Source organism: Odontesthes bonariensis, chromosome 12 (assembly GCF_027942865.1).
Source record: "Odontesthes bonariensis isolate fOdoBon6 chromosome 12, fOdoBon6.hap1, whole genome shotgun sequence".
NCBI classification, from domain to species: domain Eukaryota; kingdom Metazoa; phylum Chordata; class Actinopteri; order Atheriniformes; family Atherinopsidae; genus Odontesthes; species Odontesthes bonariensis.
Window position 1 is genome coordinate 4,824,366 of NC_134517.1, and position 16,116 is coordinate 4,840,481.

At 40.7% G+C, this 16,116-nt stretch overlaps 1 protein-coding gene across 2 annotated transcripts in view; it reads right to left on the reverse strand.

The window, feature by feature from the left end:
- Window positions 1-16,116, reverse strand: part of epb41l5 (erythrocyte membrane protein band 4.1 like 5) — a 48,101-nt gene that overhangs the window by 11,886 nt on the left and 20,099 nt on the right. For both annotated transcript variants that reach the window (XM_075478953.1, XM_075478952.1), the window contains exons 8-16: window positions 11,176-11,296; window positions 10,952-11,039; window positions 10,636-10,724; window positions 10,388-10,457; window positions 7,737-7,906; window positions 6,792-6,898; window positions 5,740-5,758; window positions 5,063-5,108; window positions 4,794-4,912 (exon numbers count right to left, since the gene is read on the reverse strand). In XM_075478953.1, coding sequence (XP_075335068.1) covers window positions 4,794-4,912; window positions 5,063-5,108; window positions 5,740-5,758; window positions 6,792-6,898; window positions 7,737-7,906; window positions 10,388-10,457; window positions 10,636-10,724; window positions 10,952-11,039; window positions 11,176-11,296 — 829 coding nt within the window. The remainder of the gene's footprint in view (window positions 1-4,793; window positions 4,913-5,062; window positions 5,109-5,739; window positions 5,759-6,791; window positions 6,899-7,736; window positions 7,907-10,387; window positions 10,458-10,635; window positions 10,725-10,951; window positions 11,040-11,175; window positions 11,297-16,116) is intronic.

Consider the following 16,116-nt stretch of genomic DNA (forward strand, 5'->3'; position numbering starts at 1 on the left):
GTGGCAGAAGCTTTTCAAGGACAAGTCACCTCGAGGCCGAGCCACTCCCATTTCTTAGCAGGCTGACACACTCGTATCAGTACAGAAGGTGAGAGCGCTGTCAACTGGGTGGATGTGTCCAACTCCTTGTAGGGAGCTTTGATGCGACAGGGGCGGGGTGTGGATGGAGGAAGGAGGAGACCTGAGGAGAACAGGGTGGAGGCAATGGTGAAGAACAAGAGGAGGGGGACAAACGGGAGGTGGAAGCACAAAGATGCGGTAGTGGGAGTGTTGAGGCAAACTAAAAGCAGCACTGGTAGGATGGGTGTGGAAACAGAAGAAACTGTGAGGAGTGAAGGAGGGAAAGCGCTTTAGCACAGAAATTAAACACAGTGAAAGAAGAAACCAGCAAAAGGCTGCAGACAAGAACTTAGGAAGCAGGAAGTAATTACAAGAGGGAAAGAGAATGTCTAAATCATCTTACATGGCTCCGTGTGTCCAACGGTCATATGTGGAACAAAGTTTCATATCTTCTACATCTGTGTCTCAAGGTTAAACAATCCTTTTTACTTTGCCAAAGGACATGGTCTGTTTTTTCTATTTGAACCCCCACAAAACAAGCCATTTCAACTGATATGAGACAAAAAGAATAAATAAAGCGGTCATGCACAAGGCCAGCAGTGTCAGCACACTGAATAAATCATGCAGCTTATTGTACATTGCTACAACTGTAAACTGGCATGCCTTCGAGTGTGATATGACACGTGTTGTCACATGAACACTTGAGTTAAGCCAAGTAGACTGGATGTCTCTGGAGTGCCAGTGACCTGGCTTTGCACCTCTAGTGGATGAGGTTCGATGGCTTGTGTCAAGTCTGTGTTTACATATTCAGTGCTGGAGGCCCAGAGGAAGAGGCTTTTATTCATGACGGCTCTCCAGAGTTTAGATGGGAAGACAACGCTCAGTTTCTGCCAACGGTGACTAATGGCTGATAACTACATGGTCAGCAGATGAACTTTTACTGACCTTCATATTTTTCATGCAGTTTCTCATTGGCAACACAGATGAATTCTAATTAATTCCAAAAGCACTGATGTGAAACTCATCCACCTTCACTTATGATAATGTTTTAGAGATGTGAAGGAGCACACAGGAATTAACAAGGGTCAGAGAGAAGGCAGGAGTTACAGGCACAGCACTACATGGCAGCTTATACAGGGAGACAGAGAGCTTTAAGGCAGAAACGTGGCAACACACATACACAGCCGTTGTGGGGAACATGACACTTAAAGTGACCTTTTACACATTTCTAATTTTCTTTTAGGATATTTATATATGTTTTAGATTTTCTAATTATATTTCTTCAATTTGTATTTGTTAACATTACATTTCCATAAGAAAGCTTAGATGTTATCGCACAATTTTCAAAGGAAAAATAACACACCGTCCAATTCATACTGAATAATTAGAAGACCAACATTTTGACTGATACTACACTGTCAACATTAAAGTGTCATATTACAGATCTACATGAACGTGCAAAAGGCTCATTATTTCTGTTAAGACCGACTTGCTCATGTCATCAGGTGACCAGCTAAGGCTTGTAGAGCTGCATGCAAAATCATTAGTTACAGTGCATTTAAAAGATGTGAAGAAAATTAAAGAGCATCAGAGAGATCAATCATGAGAGGCTGTTCATGAGAGATCATGAACAGCCTCACCTACGGATTAGTCACTTTGAAAGCATCCTCCTCACCTTACCCGACTCAATGTTAACTGTTCCTACGAGTTCATGACGTGAAGAACAACTCCAAGGTTCTCATTACAGACAGAACACACTGGAACTGTGAGTCTGAGAAACTGACAACTTTTTCTTCATTGTAGGGTTGTGCTTGTTTCTTTGGCGAGACACGCCGAGTTTATGAATCAGTACCATGTTATCTAAATAACATCTTAAACTGTAAAATAAAATAAATAAACTGTAAGCCAGTAACCTAGAAACAGTTCTACCTGGATGTTGATCATTCTTATATTTGTACACATACCTATATTATGCTACTTTAGTACTTAATCTATCTTACATTGTCAAAGCCTTCATCCTGCCGTGTTCGTTTATTGTTGTTTTTTTTGTAGATTCACATGCAAATAACTAACAGAGTAAGATGACTACCAAGCTTCAAACTATTATCAAAGGAAAATCATCAATGCTCCACTGTTACATTGTCCCACTTGAACAATATATTCAAATTTTTTTGACCCCGCCCCCATTATGACCAATATTTTCTCCTCCTTAAAATTTAGAGCCTTATAAGAAGAATGACGATTAATGGAAATAAGCTAGTGATGCTCCGATCGATCGGCTGCCGATCATGATCGACCGATAATGCCCAAAAATAGCCTGATCGGCGATCGGAAAAATATGCCGATTAAAAAACCGATTACGTGACATAAATTACTAGCGACCACTTTCTAATGTGGTACGTGACGTGTGAACAGAACCGAACAGGCAAAACCTCTACAGTGCATCTTGACAACATGACCTCTCCTGTCTGGAATTTCTTCAAAGTGTGTCAGAAAGACGTGAAACTTACTGCGGTCACGCCATCTGCGCTTCGGAGAGGCACGGTCGCGCTAGCTACACTTGAAAATCGGTAAAGTGTGTGAGCGGATTTATGGTGCATTCAAGTGCACCCCGTAAACTCAGATATCTATATCGAAGTTGATTTTTCATTTGTTGAAATACATACACCTGTCATTACTTGTTTTTTTTTTTTTACTACATTCTTTTTAATGATTAAAACAAAATGATAGAACTAAATTATTGAAGCATATTCAGAATCAAACTCATTTCTGCATAGTCAGATTTGAAAACGTCATTTAGAACCAAATCAAAATGTTCTCTGCCGACTCCATCAGATTCTTGTTCTACATGTCCCCAGCTACCTCTGTGGTGATTTTCAAGTCATTTCACTGCATCATTGTTTAATAATCTGATGCTGAAATCAAACCCAATGCATGTATATGGCTAGATTAAAAAATTCATTAAAAAAAAAATTCTAATTGTTTTTTGCAAACTCCCCAGCTACCTCTGGCGGTTTAATTTCTATAAATGGTGCACTCTCTGCTAGTGATCGGCAATCGGGCAGATCATGATTTTGGTGATCGGTCCAAAAAATGCTGATCGGAGCATCACTAGAATAAGCTTCTTTTTATTTTTTTTTTTAAACCTAACTAGAGTCACACAAGCAGCAAACACATCTGATTCAGATGAAATGGATCTCTTTAAAAGATTGTTTTGTTCTGCACAAGTCTGCTAATGATGCATTGATTTGAATCAGGTGTGTTGAAGCAGGGAAACATCTAAAACCTGCAGGACAGCGGCCCTCAAGCCCTGAGGTATAGAGCCATTATGTTGAAAATATGCAAAAAGGAAAGCATTTTATTTCATCATCATCCTCAGAAACGGTTGTATTTTTTCCTTTTATCATTTGGAAAGTTTAAAGAGGAGCAGGTGAACAGGATGCACAGCAGGATATTAGATGAATGGACGAATAGATACCTACACCGTAGAAGGCACCACAGTCTTAAACAGAACAGATCCAAAGCTGAAATCATATCACATCACCGAGTCATGCCACCAAATCAAGATCCCTACACAGCATCCCGTATCATAGCATTGCTTCCTGCACCAATTAGGTTGGCATTTCATGCTGATCAAAAGTGGACAAACAGCACATCACATCGAGCTGTTGTCCGTCTTTTTCCAAAGCCAAATCATGAAACCCGCCACAGCACAGCGACTGATTGGTTAAAGCCAAAGCATTGTCGGTGTTTGGTTGTACCTACCCAGCCTGCCTCCAGACAAGACCAGTTTGTCCTCAGTACATGATAATACTGGAACAAACAGGGGAACATCATGTTTTAAAGAGCGGGAAACAAATGCCTGTTCACATTCAACATGCACACACTTTAAAACTTTTATGACACGTTGAAAAAAAACATTTACATCAATTACTCATCCCAGGATATTTAGACACATTTTTTCAAAGAAAGTGGCTCAAAGGGAATAAACTGAGTCCTCAAATGCACAAAAAATAAAAATAAAAAAGGCAATATTAAGAAGATGGTAGCAGAACACCAGCCAAGTTTTTGTATGTTACATTTAATGAAGGAAAATATCCTGTCAGCATCCATCTAATCTTTCCATGGCCAATTGCCTGTCTGACATTGTTTTGCCGGCTGTCCAGCTTTGTTCAATTTCAATTTGGCACTTGGGTGAATACTGTGCTGCTGCATTTTACACAAGAGAAAACAAATACGATCCAGGCATAATCTGCACAGTGCATCATGCCAACTCGTTTTGCACAGAATTCCCTTCCAGCTCCACATAGAAGGTAAAAGCAGGTGCGTAGAAAAAAATGCAGACATAATTAACTTTCTCCTTGCCCCTGCCCTCACTTCTTTTATCCTCTTCCTGATCACAACATGACAGGGTCAGTGGATAAGCCATCCTAAGCCACTCACATGGCATTAGACCAGGAAAAACACACCTAGCTACTTCTTTCAGCAACCAACAGTGATCATTCAGCCTGCTCCAGCCTCTTCTAATCCGGTTCTGTTTTCCTCACCATTAGTCAGCACTGGGCAGTTACCACTCACATATAAAAATGAACTGAAACTGACTTCAAAATATTGTTTGAGATATGTTACTGAACACTTATCAGGTTCAGTGTTTTTTTTGTGTATAGTCAAATAAACAAAAGAAGAGTAAAAAATGTGGCTTAACGGAGTAAAGAAATTATTCGGGTACCAACCTTCGTTTTTCTCCTCCAGGGCTTCTGGGCAAAGTCTCGATTTCCACTGGTCCACAGGCAGAAGCTGCTACTGGGCTGACCACAGGTGCAACAGACCAGGCGCCTCGACTGGAGGAAATCTGAAGGAGAAATTATATGAAAAAACAGAACAAGAGGATAAAAACAGTGAGATATTTTGCAACTGAGAAAATGAAGTAACAAAATAAATGATAAAAAGGCTCAATATTTGACATGATTTAACTCCTCATTGTGTGCACACTTCTCCTTACCTTGCCATCTTTGCTGGAGCTGAAGCCATTACCTGAAGAGAGAACGCTGAGAAAAGATAGAAGTTAGTATTTATTCAGACCAAACACAGCAACACAACATTCTTAGTACTGCACATGGATTGGCACTGGAAGTAACGCCATTTGATTTTCAGTGTCAGGTCAAATAGCATTACTTTAACACTTTAACACCAGGAACACTTTAAGAGTCCCTGCTTGTTTTCTGAACATTACACAGAGGAATCTATGTTGGGCATCAAGCCTTCGGGCCATGACACAGCAACCATTTTATTTAAGTTATGACATCATCTGTACATTACATTCTTTGTTTGAAGTCTTCTGTGAGCCAATTTACAAAACCCCAGTTGTGATTAGACTTTTAGCCCACACACATTTTCCCGTACCAAAAAGCTCTGTATCGAAGCCAGGCCTCGAGACCAAAGTGAATAGTATGACACCGTGTGTAGTGTACAGAACTTTAAGTAACTGTACTTGTTAAGGCTAGAAGAGATTTCATTTTGTGAACTAATTAAGCTGTTCTGCACACAACATCACACAGCAGCCGTTCAAGGATTTTCAATCAGGGACATACAATCCCAACACAAAAATAAAAGCTTCAACAATGCAGGGACACATGGAAATCTCAAACAATCACATTATTTAAGCATCGGTGTACTTACTCCTGGGGGTGGAATACTCCTGTAAAACACAGACAACATACAGTAAGTACTGTGTTAATAAGTTGAAATGGTTAGAAATCCCAGTTTGCTAATCAAGCAACACTTCATTACTAATATAGATCGAGTGAAATATGCTTTTTAATTTTTTTTCTCCATTTATTACAAATCAAAAGATATACTATTGCTTGGTTACAGTTTCATAGCAAAAGTTTAGCGTTCCCTGGACTTTCAGGCCGAGCACACAGCACGTCCAAGCTATTCCCTTTCACAGCTGGACAATCAAGCATAAATAATAAATAATTACAGAATGCTCCTGAACAGAAATGCAGAGCCAGTGTGGCTGGTCAGAATACTTTGGCATTTCAGTTATTCCTTATTCTTATGAGGCCTACAACACTGAAGGGGTGACACGACTTATGACACTGTAAACTTATGTTTCGTGTGTTGCTGGTGGATTTGAAGTGCATCACTCTTTGCTGTGCAGGTAGTTTGTGTTCCCTGATGTGAGGGAAACTCCGGGTGTTACCGCTCAGACAGAGAGGTAAGTGACTCTGAACCTTAAACTTATTGTAGGTGGGGGAAAAAAAAACTGAGTTTCTTCAATCTTGTATCTTTTGGGGAACCTGTAGCAGACATACGGTCACTTCTACTCATTTATTATACCCAATCAGTGTTTAAGTGGATTGAAAGTAATAGCCTTGCAAGCTAACCCTCTGTCATGCTCTAAAATCAGAACTCATCTCTTGCACCTTTTTCATTTTTTTTTAATTCTAAAAGCTGGATTGAAGAAAGTTGATCCTTTTTCATTTGTGAGTTTGCTCAGTCAATGACGGAGTCAGAGCTCTATCGATGGCAGATCTTTATAGTGGTTATGTGTGCGTTTAGCTCCGGTGGCTGAGCTAACACAGCTCGAGGCAGTTCTAGGACCAATAGCTTGGAAGTTCATGTCTCAGAGTTAATCAGCTCACTTCAGTTCAGGGTTCTGCTCAGTTAGTTTAACCTGACATCTAAAATGGACTCCAGGTGTGTGACTGAGTGATTCTTGTCATTACCTCTGTTCTGCATGGTTCTTCTGGAGTAACGCCGACTGGGTCTCCTCTCAAAGGAGGCTGACCGCCTTGCTTTGTTGGCCTTGGTTGTCTGATACTCCGTCTTTCCACTGGTCACAGAAACACATACATTTATTTCACTTTTTCAAAAATGAAATAAATCTACCTAACATTTTTTGCGTGAATGTCACTGCCACAAAAAAAACTAACACAAGAATGACCTCTGCTGAACTCTGGACCCATCCAGGCGATAACCTCATACCAACAACAAAGCCCTGCAACCTCTGTGTTAAATCAACATTACCGCCAATGCTTATCCATCTGGGTAATGTTTAAACACACAAGCTGGCTACTGCAGTGTGTTGACACGGAGTGTCTGTCAAGCACAACTGGAAGTATCTGTGTGTATACACGTGGGACCTTTTTGTCTGCTCAGAGAACGCTACAGCACTATACCTCAAATTAGAATAATCTTGTTGGTACACTCACACACATGGCACAAAGGTAAAAAAAAAAAAAAGGGATTCTAAATTAGAGACACAGCACTCATCAGAACTCTCCCATCCCCCAAAAATCACCTTTAAACAAACCCAACTTCAGCCATTCCTCCCACCAACTGTATTTCACCTGTTTGCACATCAGTCAAGTCCAACATAATGGACACAGAGTGCCAACTGAGTCCTTTCATGATAATCCAATCATTAGCTGGAAGCTTCAGAAACAGTGCCAACTGAAAGACATAGTAGCACTGAATTCATAATACTTTTTAAGTTTTTAAAGTTTTTCCAGTGATATATTTAGGTGTAACTATGAAAACCAAGTATTTACATGGCCTTATGATACACTCTAGAGTTGATGAAAAAGTTAAATAAATAGTTCAACCTGGGAGAGACAGGCATCCCTTTCTGAAGTGCCCTTTGACCCCCACATTTTGTTCACATTTGTCACCTGTATCTGAAGCGAGATCCCATGCGAATGAATCCAGACTGTGCAGAGTTCTTCTGTACCGGCCCCCTCAGCCTAAAGAAAGCATGGTGCTCCACAGCACACTTCCAGAGATGTTTACAGGCCTTGGGGTGGTCCATCCTGAAGACAAAGGTGTGCTCCTGCTCTTTATCCTGAGGAGGATTGGTACGTGAGTAGAATTAGAAAATTAGAATCGAGGAAGTGTTACTTCATCTTTTGAACATGCAAATATGGCACATTGAATCATGGCAGGTTAAGGGGGGGATATTACCATGTGCTGTGCATCAGTAAAATAATACAATATAGTTGGAGGAAGTCCCTAAATATTGCTCATTTCTACCTTTTACTCATAAAAGCCAACTGAAGACTGAATGGCTGCTTTACAAGGGCAGATGCTGCCTCATTAATCCACTTGGCAGTAGCCTGGATGAAAGCCTGCCAGGTACTACAGTAGGTTACAAACTGTGCTGGAGCAAATCCAGAGTTACAGTGTTGCATTTCTTTGCTTCTTTTTATTTGTTTTCAGGTGAAATTCAGACAAACACCAAAACATATGAATCAGACCTGCATGCTGTCTCTGCATGTCACAGATCCCCTAAAAAAACATTTCCGCCGGTCAAACAGGAAAAAATAAAAAGTAACAAAATGAAGAAGTTTGCAGAGTACGACGCCCCGTGACCAACAGAAAGACGGAAGCATCTAGTTTAATGGAGGTATATGACTAATCATAGTATTTGGGATTCAAAACCTCGAAATAGGAAACAGCACAACTCAAACATATAAAGTTTTGTTAACTTGAGCATTGGGACATTGTTTGCAATTAGTGGATTTTTCTGAAAAAAGTAAATAACAATCTATAAAAACCTAATATCACACATACACATTTTCTCAAAGATAAAGGACCACCTTTATCTTTGATTAGGAAACAGTTGAGTCAACGCTTTGATAAACTTATTGGATTTCGGAGTATTCATTTTTCACCCAGATATTGTACTGATGGTGGAAGAGTGGATCTGCTGTGTAAAGTCTTCACCAGCTCCTTCCAAACATTCTACATGGGATTAAGTCCTGGACTCTGTGGTAGCCAATCCATATGTCAAAATCGAGTCTCGTGCTCCCTGAACTACTCTTTCACAATTAGAGCACAATGAATCTTGGATTTGGAATTTTGGAATATACCCGTGTTATCAGAAAAGAAAAAATGTATTCATAAAAATCCTGGTCATTCAGTATATTCAAGGAGTCGAATGACGTCATGATTTTGGCAAAGAAGGTTGGTGAACCTACACCTGGCACAGTGAAGCAATCCCAAAGCACAACACTGGCCCCACAGTAAACACTTGGAATGATGGATGCAGCACTTCATCAGGTAAATCTGGACTTACTTATCCTCACTGATAAGGGGTTTTATTAAGATTACACAGCTGTTTAGTTCCAAAACTTTAAGTTCACTATGCACGGTAGGTGTCAAAAAGCTCCTTCACTATTAAACATTATTACAAGTTTCACTAAAGATTTTCTTCCATTTGATTTCACCAAATATTTAAATTATCTTTAATCGTTTAAGATTTCCTTCCATCCAAATGTCATACTCAGAGATTCATCACCAGCCTCACAGGTTTTGATAATGCATTAGACAATTTTAAACCCAGTTTTAATTGGTTTTGTATGCTTGATGCAGGCCAATAATTAGACTTTGTGAAACAGAGAAACGTCTCTTTCATAACCCCAGGACGTATCGTCTGACATGGTTGTTAAATCAATTTGAGGCTACTCACTGCATTGCTTCGGGTTGCCAGCTGAAACATCTTAACTTAAATAATTGCCCTATGGGAGGCTCCTATCTATTTGCTTAGTTAAATCCAGATGAGGCAGTGCATTTACATTCGAGAGGCCAAAACTATATTTGGATTAAAAAAACAACTGAAGTCTTCAACAGTTATCAAAATAGGCATCAGCTAAATTCCTGTCCGTCTGTAAGTGCACTAATCAATGAATTGACTGTTTGCTTTGTTTTCCCTTGTGCTTGTGCATGTGCGTGCGTTTGTGTGTGTGTGTCGGAGAATGTGCATACCAGGAATACCAGAGGGGACAGGCTTCTTTATTAACCTTACTCAAAGACCCATGGGATGGAGATAAACAGGCTCTCCCTCTCTCTCCTGCTTTTACATCGTTTCATTTGGATAATGCTCCAACATATTTTAGAGCTCAGACACAACTACAAATGAAAAGTTTTTGGAGGAATAGCCCTTTAATGGAAAGACGATTAAAAAAAATAAATATATGAATATAAAAACCAACAGATTGTCTGTAGCAGGATCAAAGTTACTTGCATGGTCAACCTAAGTTAGTAAATAATTAAGGGATTTAATAAAAAATCCTTCAAATGTTGACAATGCTGAAGAAGTGACATCAGGAGTCCACATACACTTGAATTAAACTATATTCTATCTGAAGGGGGGAAAAGCTTTTGATCTAAATCATTCTTGACTGAAATCTGGTAAAACGGGAACAAAGTGTAGAACAGTACAGTCATATCAGAACCGATATGCTCTGATCAACAACTGTACGCTCTGTATTTTCAACACATTTTCTGTTTTCAGTGAAGTGTAGGTGTGGGAGCTTTTGTTCACCTGCTCATCATCTTCCACTACCACAAGGGTCAGTTTGCTCTTCTTGAAATCAAGACGAGTTATTTTGGGCCTACAACAGAAAAAAAGAGTTAAACTTTCACACATAAAGACGCATGTCATGATTAAAAGCTTTTATTTCATAAAAAAGTATCATTAACATGAATAAATTAATGTCTTCTTTAATAATCAATATAAATACATTTTAGAAATGAAAATATTTCCTATCATTCAGTCAGAACTAAACATACCAGAAGAAGAGTCCGATCTTAGTTTGGCCTTCAAACACCAGAACTCCAGTGGGTGTCAAACCCAGACTGTACTCGTTACCATCTCTTGCCTGCAGGGCAGAGATGGAAGAACAGGAAAAGAGAAGAATGGGAAACATTTAAACAGACGCGGGTATGATCCCATCATATATTTATGTTCTTATGCACATTCCTTTCACTTCCTGTTTATCATCCAAAACAATTTCAGTTTAAAATCCAAGGTATGCTGTGGATGTGCAGCTCCATGTATGTTAAACTGCACTAATGTAAAACTTTCATGACGACGCATGTTATTCACCTTGACCATGTGCATGTCCACCCCATACATTTCCAGCCACTTCGCTTTATTCAGGTAGTTTATCTCAGCTTGTGCTGGTGTCTGGCCTCTGGAAAACAGGAAGAGAAAACAGATGATGTGGTGTGGATGCAGTAGGATAACAACAAACACCAAAAAACACTGAATGCATCACCATAGCTGCCTTCCTTCTTATTAACATCAACTTTAGATAAATTAATGCTTACCTGCACTCCTTCCATGCGTTATATATAGCTAGCTCCACATCTTCTGTCTGGTTAGGGATGAACCGAAATTCTGACACCAGGTCCAGGTTATGTTCTAGTGGATCACAATCACCCAACTCAGCTGAAAACACAGACACAAATACTCATTGTTTAAAACGACAGATTGGTAGGTTGCTTCAACAAACAAAATCATTTAAAAAAAAAAAAAAAAAAATCCTAAATGTAATACTTGACCCGATCCTGACCTAAAACCTTTGGAATAGAACAAGATGGCAGCAGATCTCAGACATCTCAACTGAGTGAATAACAGAGCCTTCCTCACAGCACACAACATATTGTGCTGTGATCCCTTTCAATGGACAAAGGGTCACACATTTATCAGTTTTAAAATGGAGACAGAACATTGGTTCAGGCAAAGAAGAAAATAAATCATCTTATTAAAACTCGAATGAGAACAGCAGAATGAAAACAAGAAAAACTTCAGCACTAAGCAGAGCTGTGAGGAGACCCTTACGCTGGGGAACAAGAATTTGCTGTGGGCTGTTCTGTCCAACAGGCAGTCCAGCCAAGTAGAAAGGCTCAGGTTATAAAAAGTGATTTCATCTTTATGCGCAGAGGATATTACCACAGAACATCCATTGATGAATTGAGAAAAATGTCCAAAATTTCAAGTCCACCCATGCATTTATTATGGAGGTAATGGCTGCTATCTCCCCTGGTCCTTTACCTGACAACAACCCCACATCATCAATGGTGGTGGAAATATGCTCGTTTTCATCAGCCAATCATCTTTCCACACTATATGACGTCGGCCCACCTTTGCAGCTACCACAGCTTCAACTCTTCTGGGCAAGCTTTCCACAAGGTTTAGGAGTGTTTTTATTCTTCCAGAAACACATTTGTGAGGTCAGACACTGATGTTGGACAGAAGGCCTGGCTCGCAGTCTCTGCTCCAATTCATCCCAAAGGTGTTCTATCGGGTTGAGGTCAGGACTCTGTGCAGGTCAGTCAGGTTCTTCCACACCAAACTGGCTCATACATGTCTTTATGGACCTTGCTTTGTGCACTGGTGTGCAGTTATGTTGGAACAGGAAGGGGCCATCCCCAAACTGTTTCCACAAAGTTGGGAGCATGAAATGGTCCAACATCTCTTGGTGTGCTGCAGCATTCAGAGTTCCTTTCACTGGAACTAAGGGGCCAAGCCCAGCTCCTGAACAACAACCCCACACCATAATCCAAACTTTACACTTGGCACAATGCAGTCAGACCAGTACCATTCCCCTGGCAACCGCCAAACCCAGAATCCTACATCAGACTGCCAGATAGAGAAGCGTGATTCATCACTCCAGAGAACGCGTCTCCACTGCTCTACAGTCCAGCGGCGGCGTGCTTTACATCACTGCATCCGACGCCTTGCATTGCACTTAGTGATGTATGGCTTGGATGCAGCTGCTCGCCATGGAAACCCATTCCATGAAGCTCTCTATGCACTTTTCTTGAGCTAATCTGAAGGCCACATGAAGTTTGGAGGTCTGCAGCGATTGACTCTGCAGAAGGTTTGCGACCTCTGCGCCTCAGCTGACCCCGCTCTGTCTTTACGTGGCCGACCACTTTGTGGCTGAGTTGCTGTCGTTCCCAATGGCTTCCACTTTGTTATAATACCACTGACAGCTGACCGTGGAATATTTAGTAGTGAGAACATTTCACGACTGGACTTGTTGCACAGGTGGCATCCCATCACGGTATCACGCGACCCATTCTTTCACAGATGTTTGTAGAAGCAGTCTGCATGCCAAGGTGCTGGAATTTATTCACCTGTGGCCATGGAAGGAACTCCTGAATTGAATTATTTGGATGGGTGAGTGAATACTTATGTTTCATTGGATCTGCACCAAACAAAAGTTCTGACATCATCTCCTTGCCCATGAATGCTGATTGCCATGACATGTAGCAGTAAGGGATTACAAGATATAGTTAATTTGCCTTGTGTAAATCAGAATAACTTTATTAATCCTTTGCGGGAAATTCTTTTGTTGCAGTGCTCTCATTACAGAAAAAAAGAAAGATGAATAAGAATAAGATGGGGAAAAAAAAATAATAAATCTCAATATGTACAAAAATACAATAAACAGTCTTTACAATGCTACTCAGTAGCTAATTATTATCGTTATTGCACATGACTTCACATGGTGAAGTAATGTCAGAGACTGGAATTGTACAGTTTGATGGCCACAGGCAGGAATGACTTCCTGTGGCGCTCTGTGGTGCAGCATGGTGCAATCAGTCTCTGGCTGAAGGTGCTTCTGTGGCTGACCAACACATCATAAAGAGGATGTGCAGGATTGTCCAGCATGGATTTTATTGTGCAGGATTGTCCAGCATGGATTTTATTGTGCAGGATTGTCCAATAAGCTTGTTTTTTGGTTGCCGTGTCAGTAATGGTGCGTGGCGTCAAAATGACGTATTTCCACCTGACAGGAATGAAAAGGTGGCACGGTTTGTAGTCGTGCACCAGTCAAAATGTATAACTTGGTGCACGCGGAGAGAGCGACAAACAGGATGGACCAAATCGAATCCAGACTCAGCGAGGAAGTGAGTCTCTACAGACACCTGTACGACACTGCGCTGAGACAACTTTGCTGTTGTTTCATTCACTGGAAGTGACTTTGAGTATTATGAAAAGCAATATATAAAACCATCTATTATTATTGTTGCAACGATAAATCCCAAGTGTGTCCATTGAAGCACACTATTTCATAACAAACAAACAAACAAACAAACAAACAAACAGTAACACAATACACTTTAAAGTCCTATAACAATATTCTAAGTACCATAACTGACCATCATGGTGATAACACATGGAACATATTGCAAGGAGACTTTGGAGGTCAGGTGGGCATCCTCATGCCTTTTGAAATGATACCTTCTGTAGGCTCATCAGCTATTAAGTAAGCACAGGTGAGAATGCTGATCATTGACGACCTAGCTACCCTTCCTGCTCTTGACAGGGGCATTGTTTTCTTCTCCACTTTCATCGTTGTAGAGTAGTTAGTGGTAACCTTCACGTAGCAGCGACACCTCTGTTCAGGAGAAGATTGCAACAACTGGCGCATCGACTCGCGCCACTATATATGACCGGCACAACACCGTGACGTCATCTACACCACTCGCGCGAGCCATCGCGACAACCATGTGGGAACCTTTAGGCACCGTTTTAAGACACTTCTGTGGAAGACAAAGGTGTGGCTGCCAAGTGGGCAACGAATCACACTTGGTACTAGGTTTTACAGAGTGTGTTTACCATCTCATACAGTATTGAGTGTGGGCTTTGGGTCTATAAACTGCACATTTTTAAACAATCATTTAGATAAGCTGGCAGCAAAGAATTCCCTTGATCACGTAGTGAAAAGCAGAACTGAATGTATAACAAAAATTCTCACTGGTTATCTGAAACATGAGTGAGGCATCTCACCAGACCACCGTTCATGCCTGCAGTGAGGAAGAAGAGCGCTTCATTAGACTGAAGAGAGTATGTTACTTCAGGCTCTTATAGAATAAAGCCCCCCCCCCCCCCAAGGGAGCAGACATCACCTCTTTCTACCAGTCATTCGACTGGCATACTGAAAAAGAGCTTCTGGGAACAGTATATAACACGTGTCCCATAGTTGGTGGAAAAAAATCAAAATAAACCTGCTCCATTCTGAAGAAGATTCTTTGGACGGAGAAAACCGTGATTCACGACAGGATGGCAGAGAAGATGGGGAGAGAAGACTATCAACATGGAAGAGACAGCTCATGATAATGCAGCCTTACAAACATGGTAGAGTCAACATTATGGCACTATGGCATTAAGTTGTATGTGGCATTATGACACATTGCTTCATAGTACAAATACATAATGATCTAAATAAGAACTCAAAAGCAATCCAAGAGCTTCTGCAGGCAAAGAAACAGGGTGTTGTTACATAGATGTGTCAGTAATGGTTTTCACTTACAGGAAATTAAACTGACAAGAGAAAAGGTTAATAAAGAAATTAAAATGAAAATAAAAGACAGCAGCTGCAGGTTCGGCCTGGATTCTTAATGGGGGAAACTTTGGTGACACTACGTGTTCCATGAAAGAAAATGTTTTAACATCAGAATTCAGGATTATTTTTAGCACTTACATGCAAATATGTAGTATGGTAATTAATTTTTTTTCTAAGCGTGTGAGAATGGAGGGACTGGGAGGGGGAAAAAGGTTTATATAACAAATACATATACAAAGAAATTATGACTGCGTCATTCAAAATCACTCAAAAGTAGAGTAAAGAGGAAAACACATGAAATGTAACACTGTCCAAATACTTTTGGCTCTGACTGTGACTAGAGGGAAAAATAGAAGGATGGAGGGAGAGAGAGAGATCAACTGAGGGAAAGAGAAAAAACAGAGAGGGTACTAGATTAGGGGGCCTCCGAAGAGGATGGAACACTAATGAGCTGGCATCAACCCCACAATGACCGTGTGTGTATGTGCACGCCATCCCATTCCATAAATGTCTGCAGTGGCTCAAACTTTGTTGTTCTGAAGGCACTCTGAACTGATAAAGGGACACTTGCAGGTAAAGACTGCATTTCTGACCATTACAAAAAAAAAAAAAAATAAATAAATGGTTACGGCTTGTTACGGTTTCCCCCTTTTTTTCTCTTAAAAAGATTTTTTTTTGTCACTAGTGGCCTTTATTGAAAAGTTGCTCAACAGGAAATGAGGGCAGGCACAGAGGGGGGGGGGGGGGTGCGGGAGAAGCGCCCCGAGCCGGGAGTCGCACCAGGGACGGTTGCATCAAGGAGCCTCAGCCTCTGCATATGGGCCTGCTCAACATGTTGAGCTAACCGGCACCCAGAATTTTTTTACTTTCACATTTTCTGCTTAAAACTATGGAAATGGCTGTAAAACAA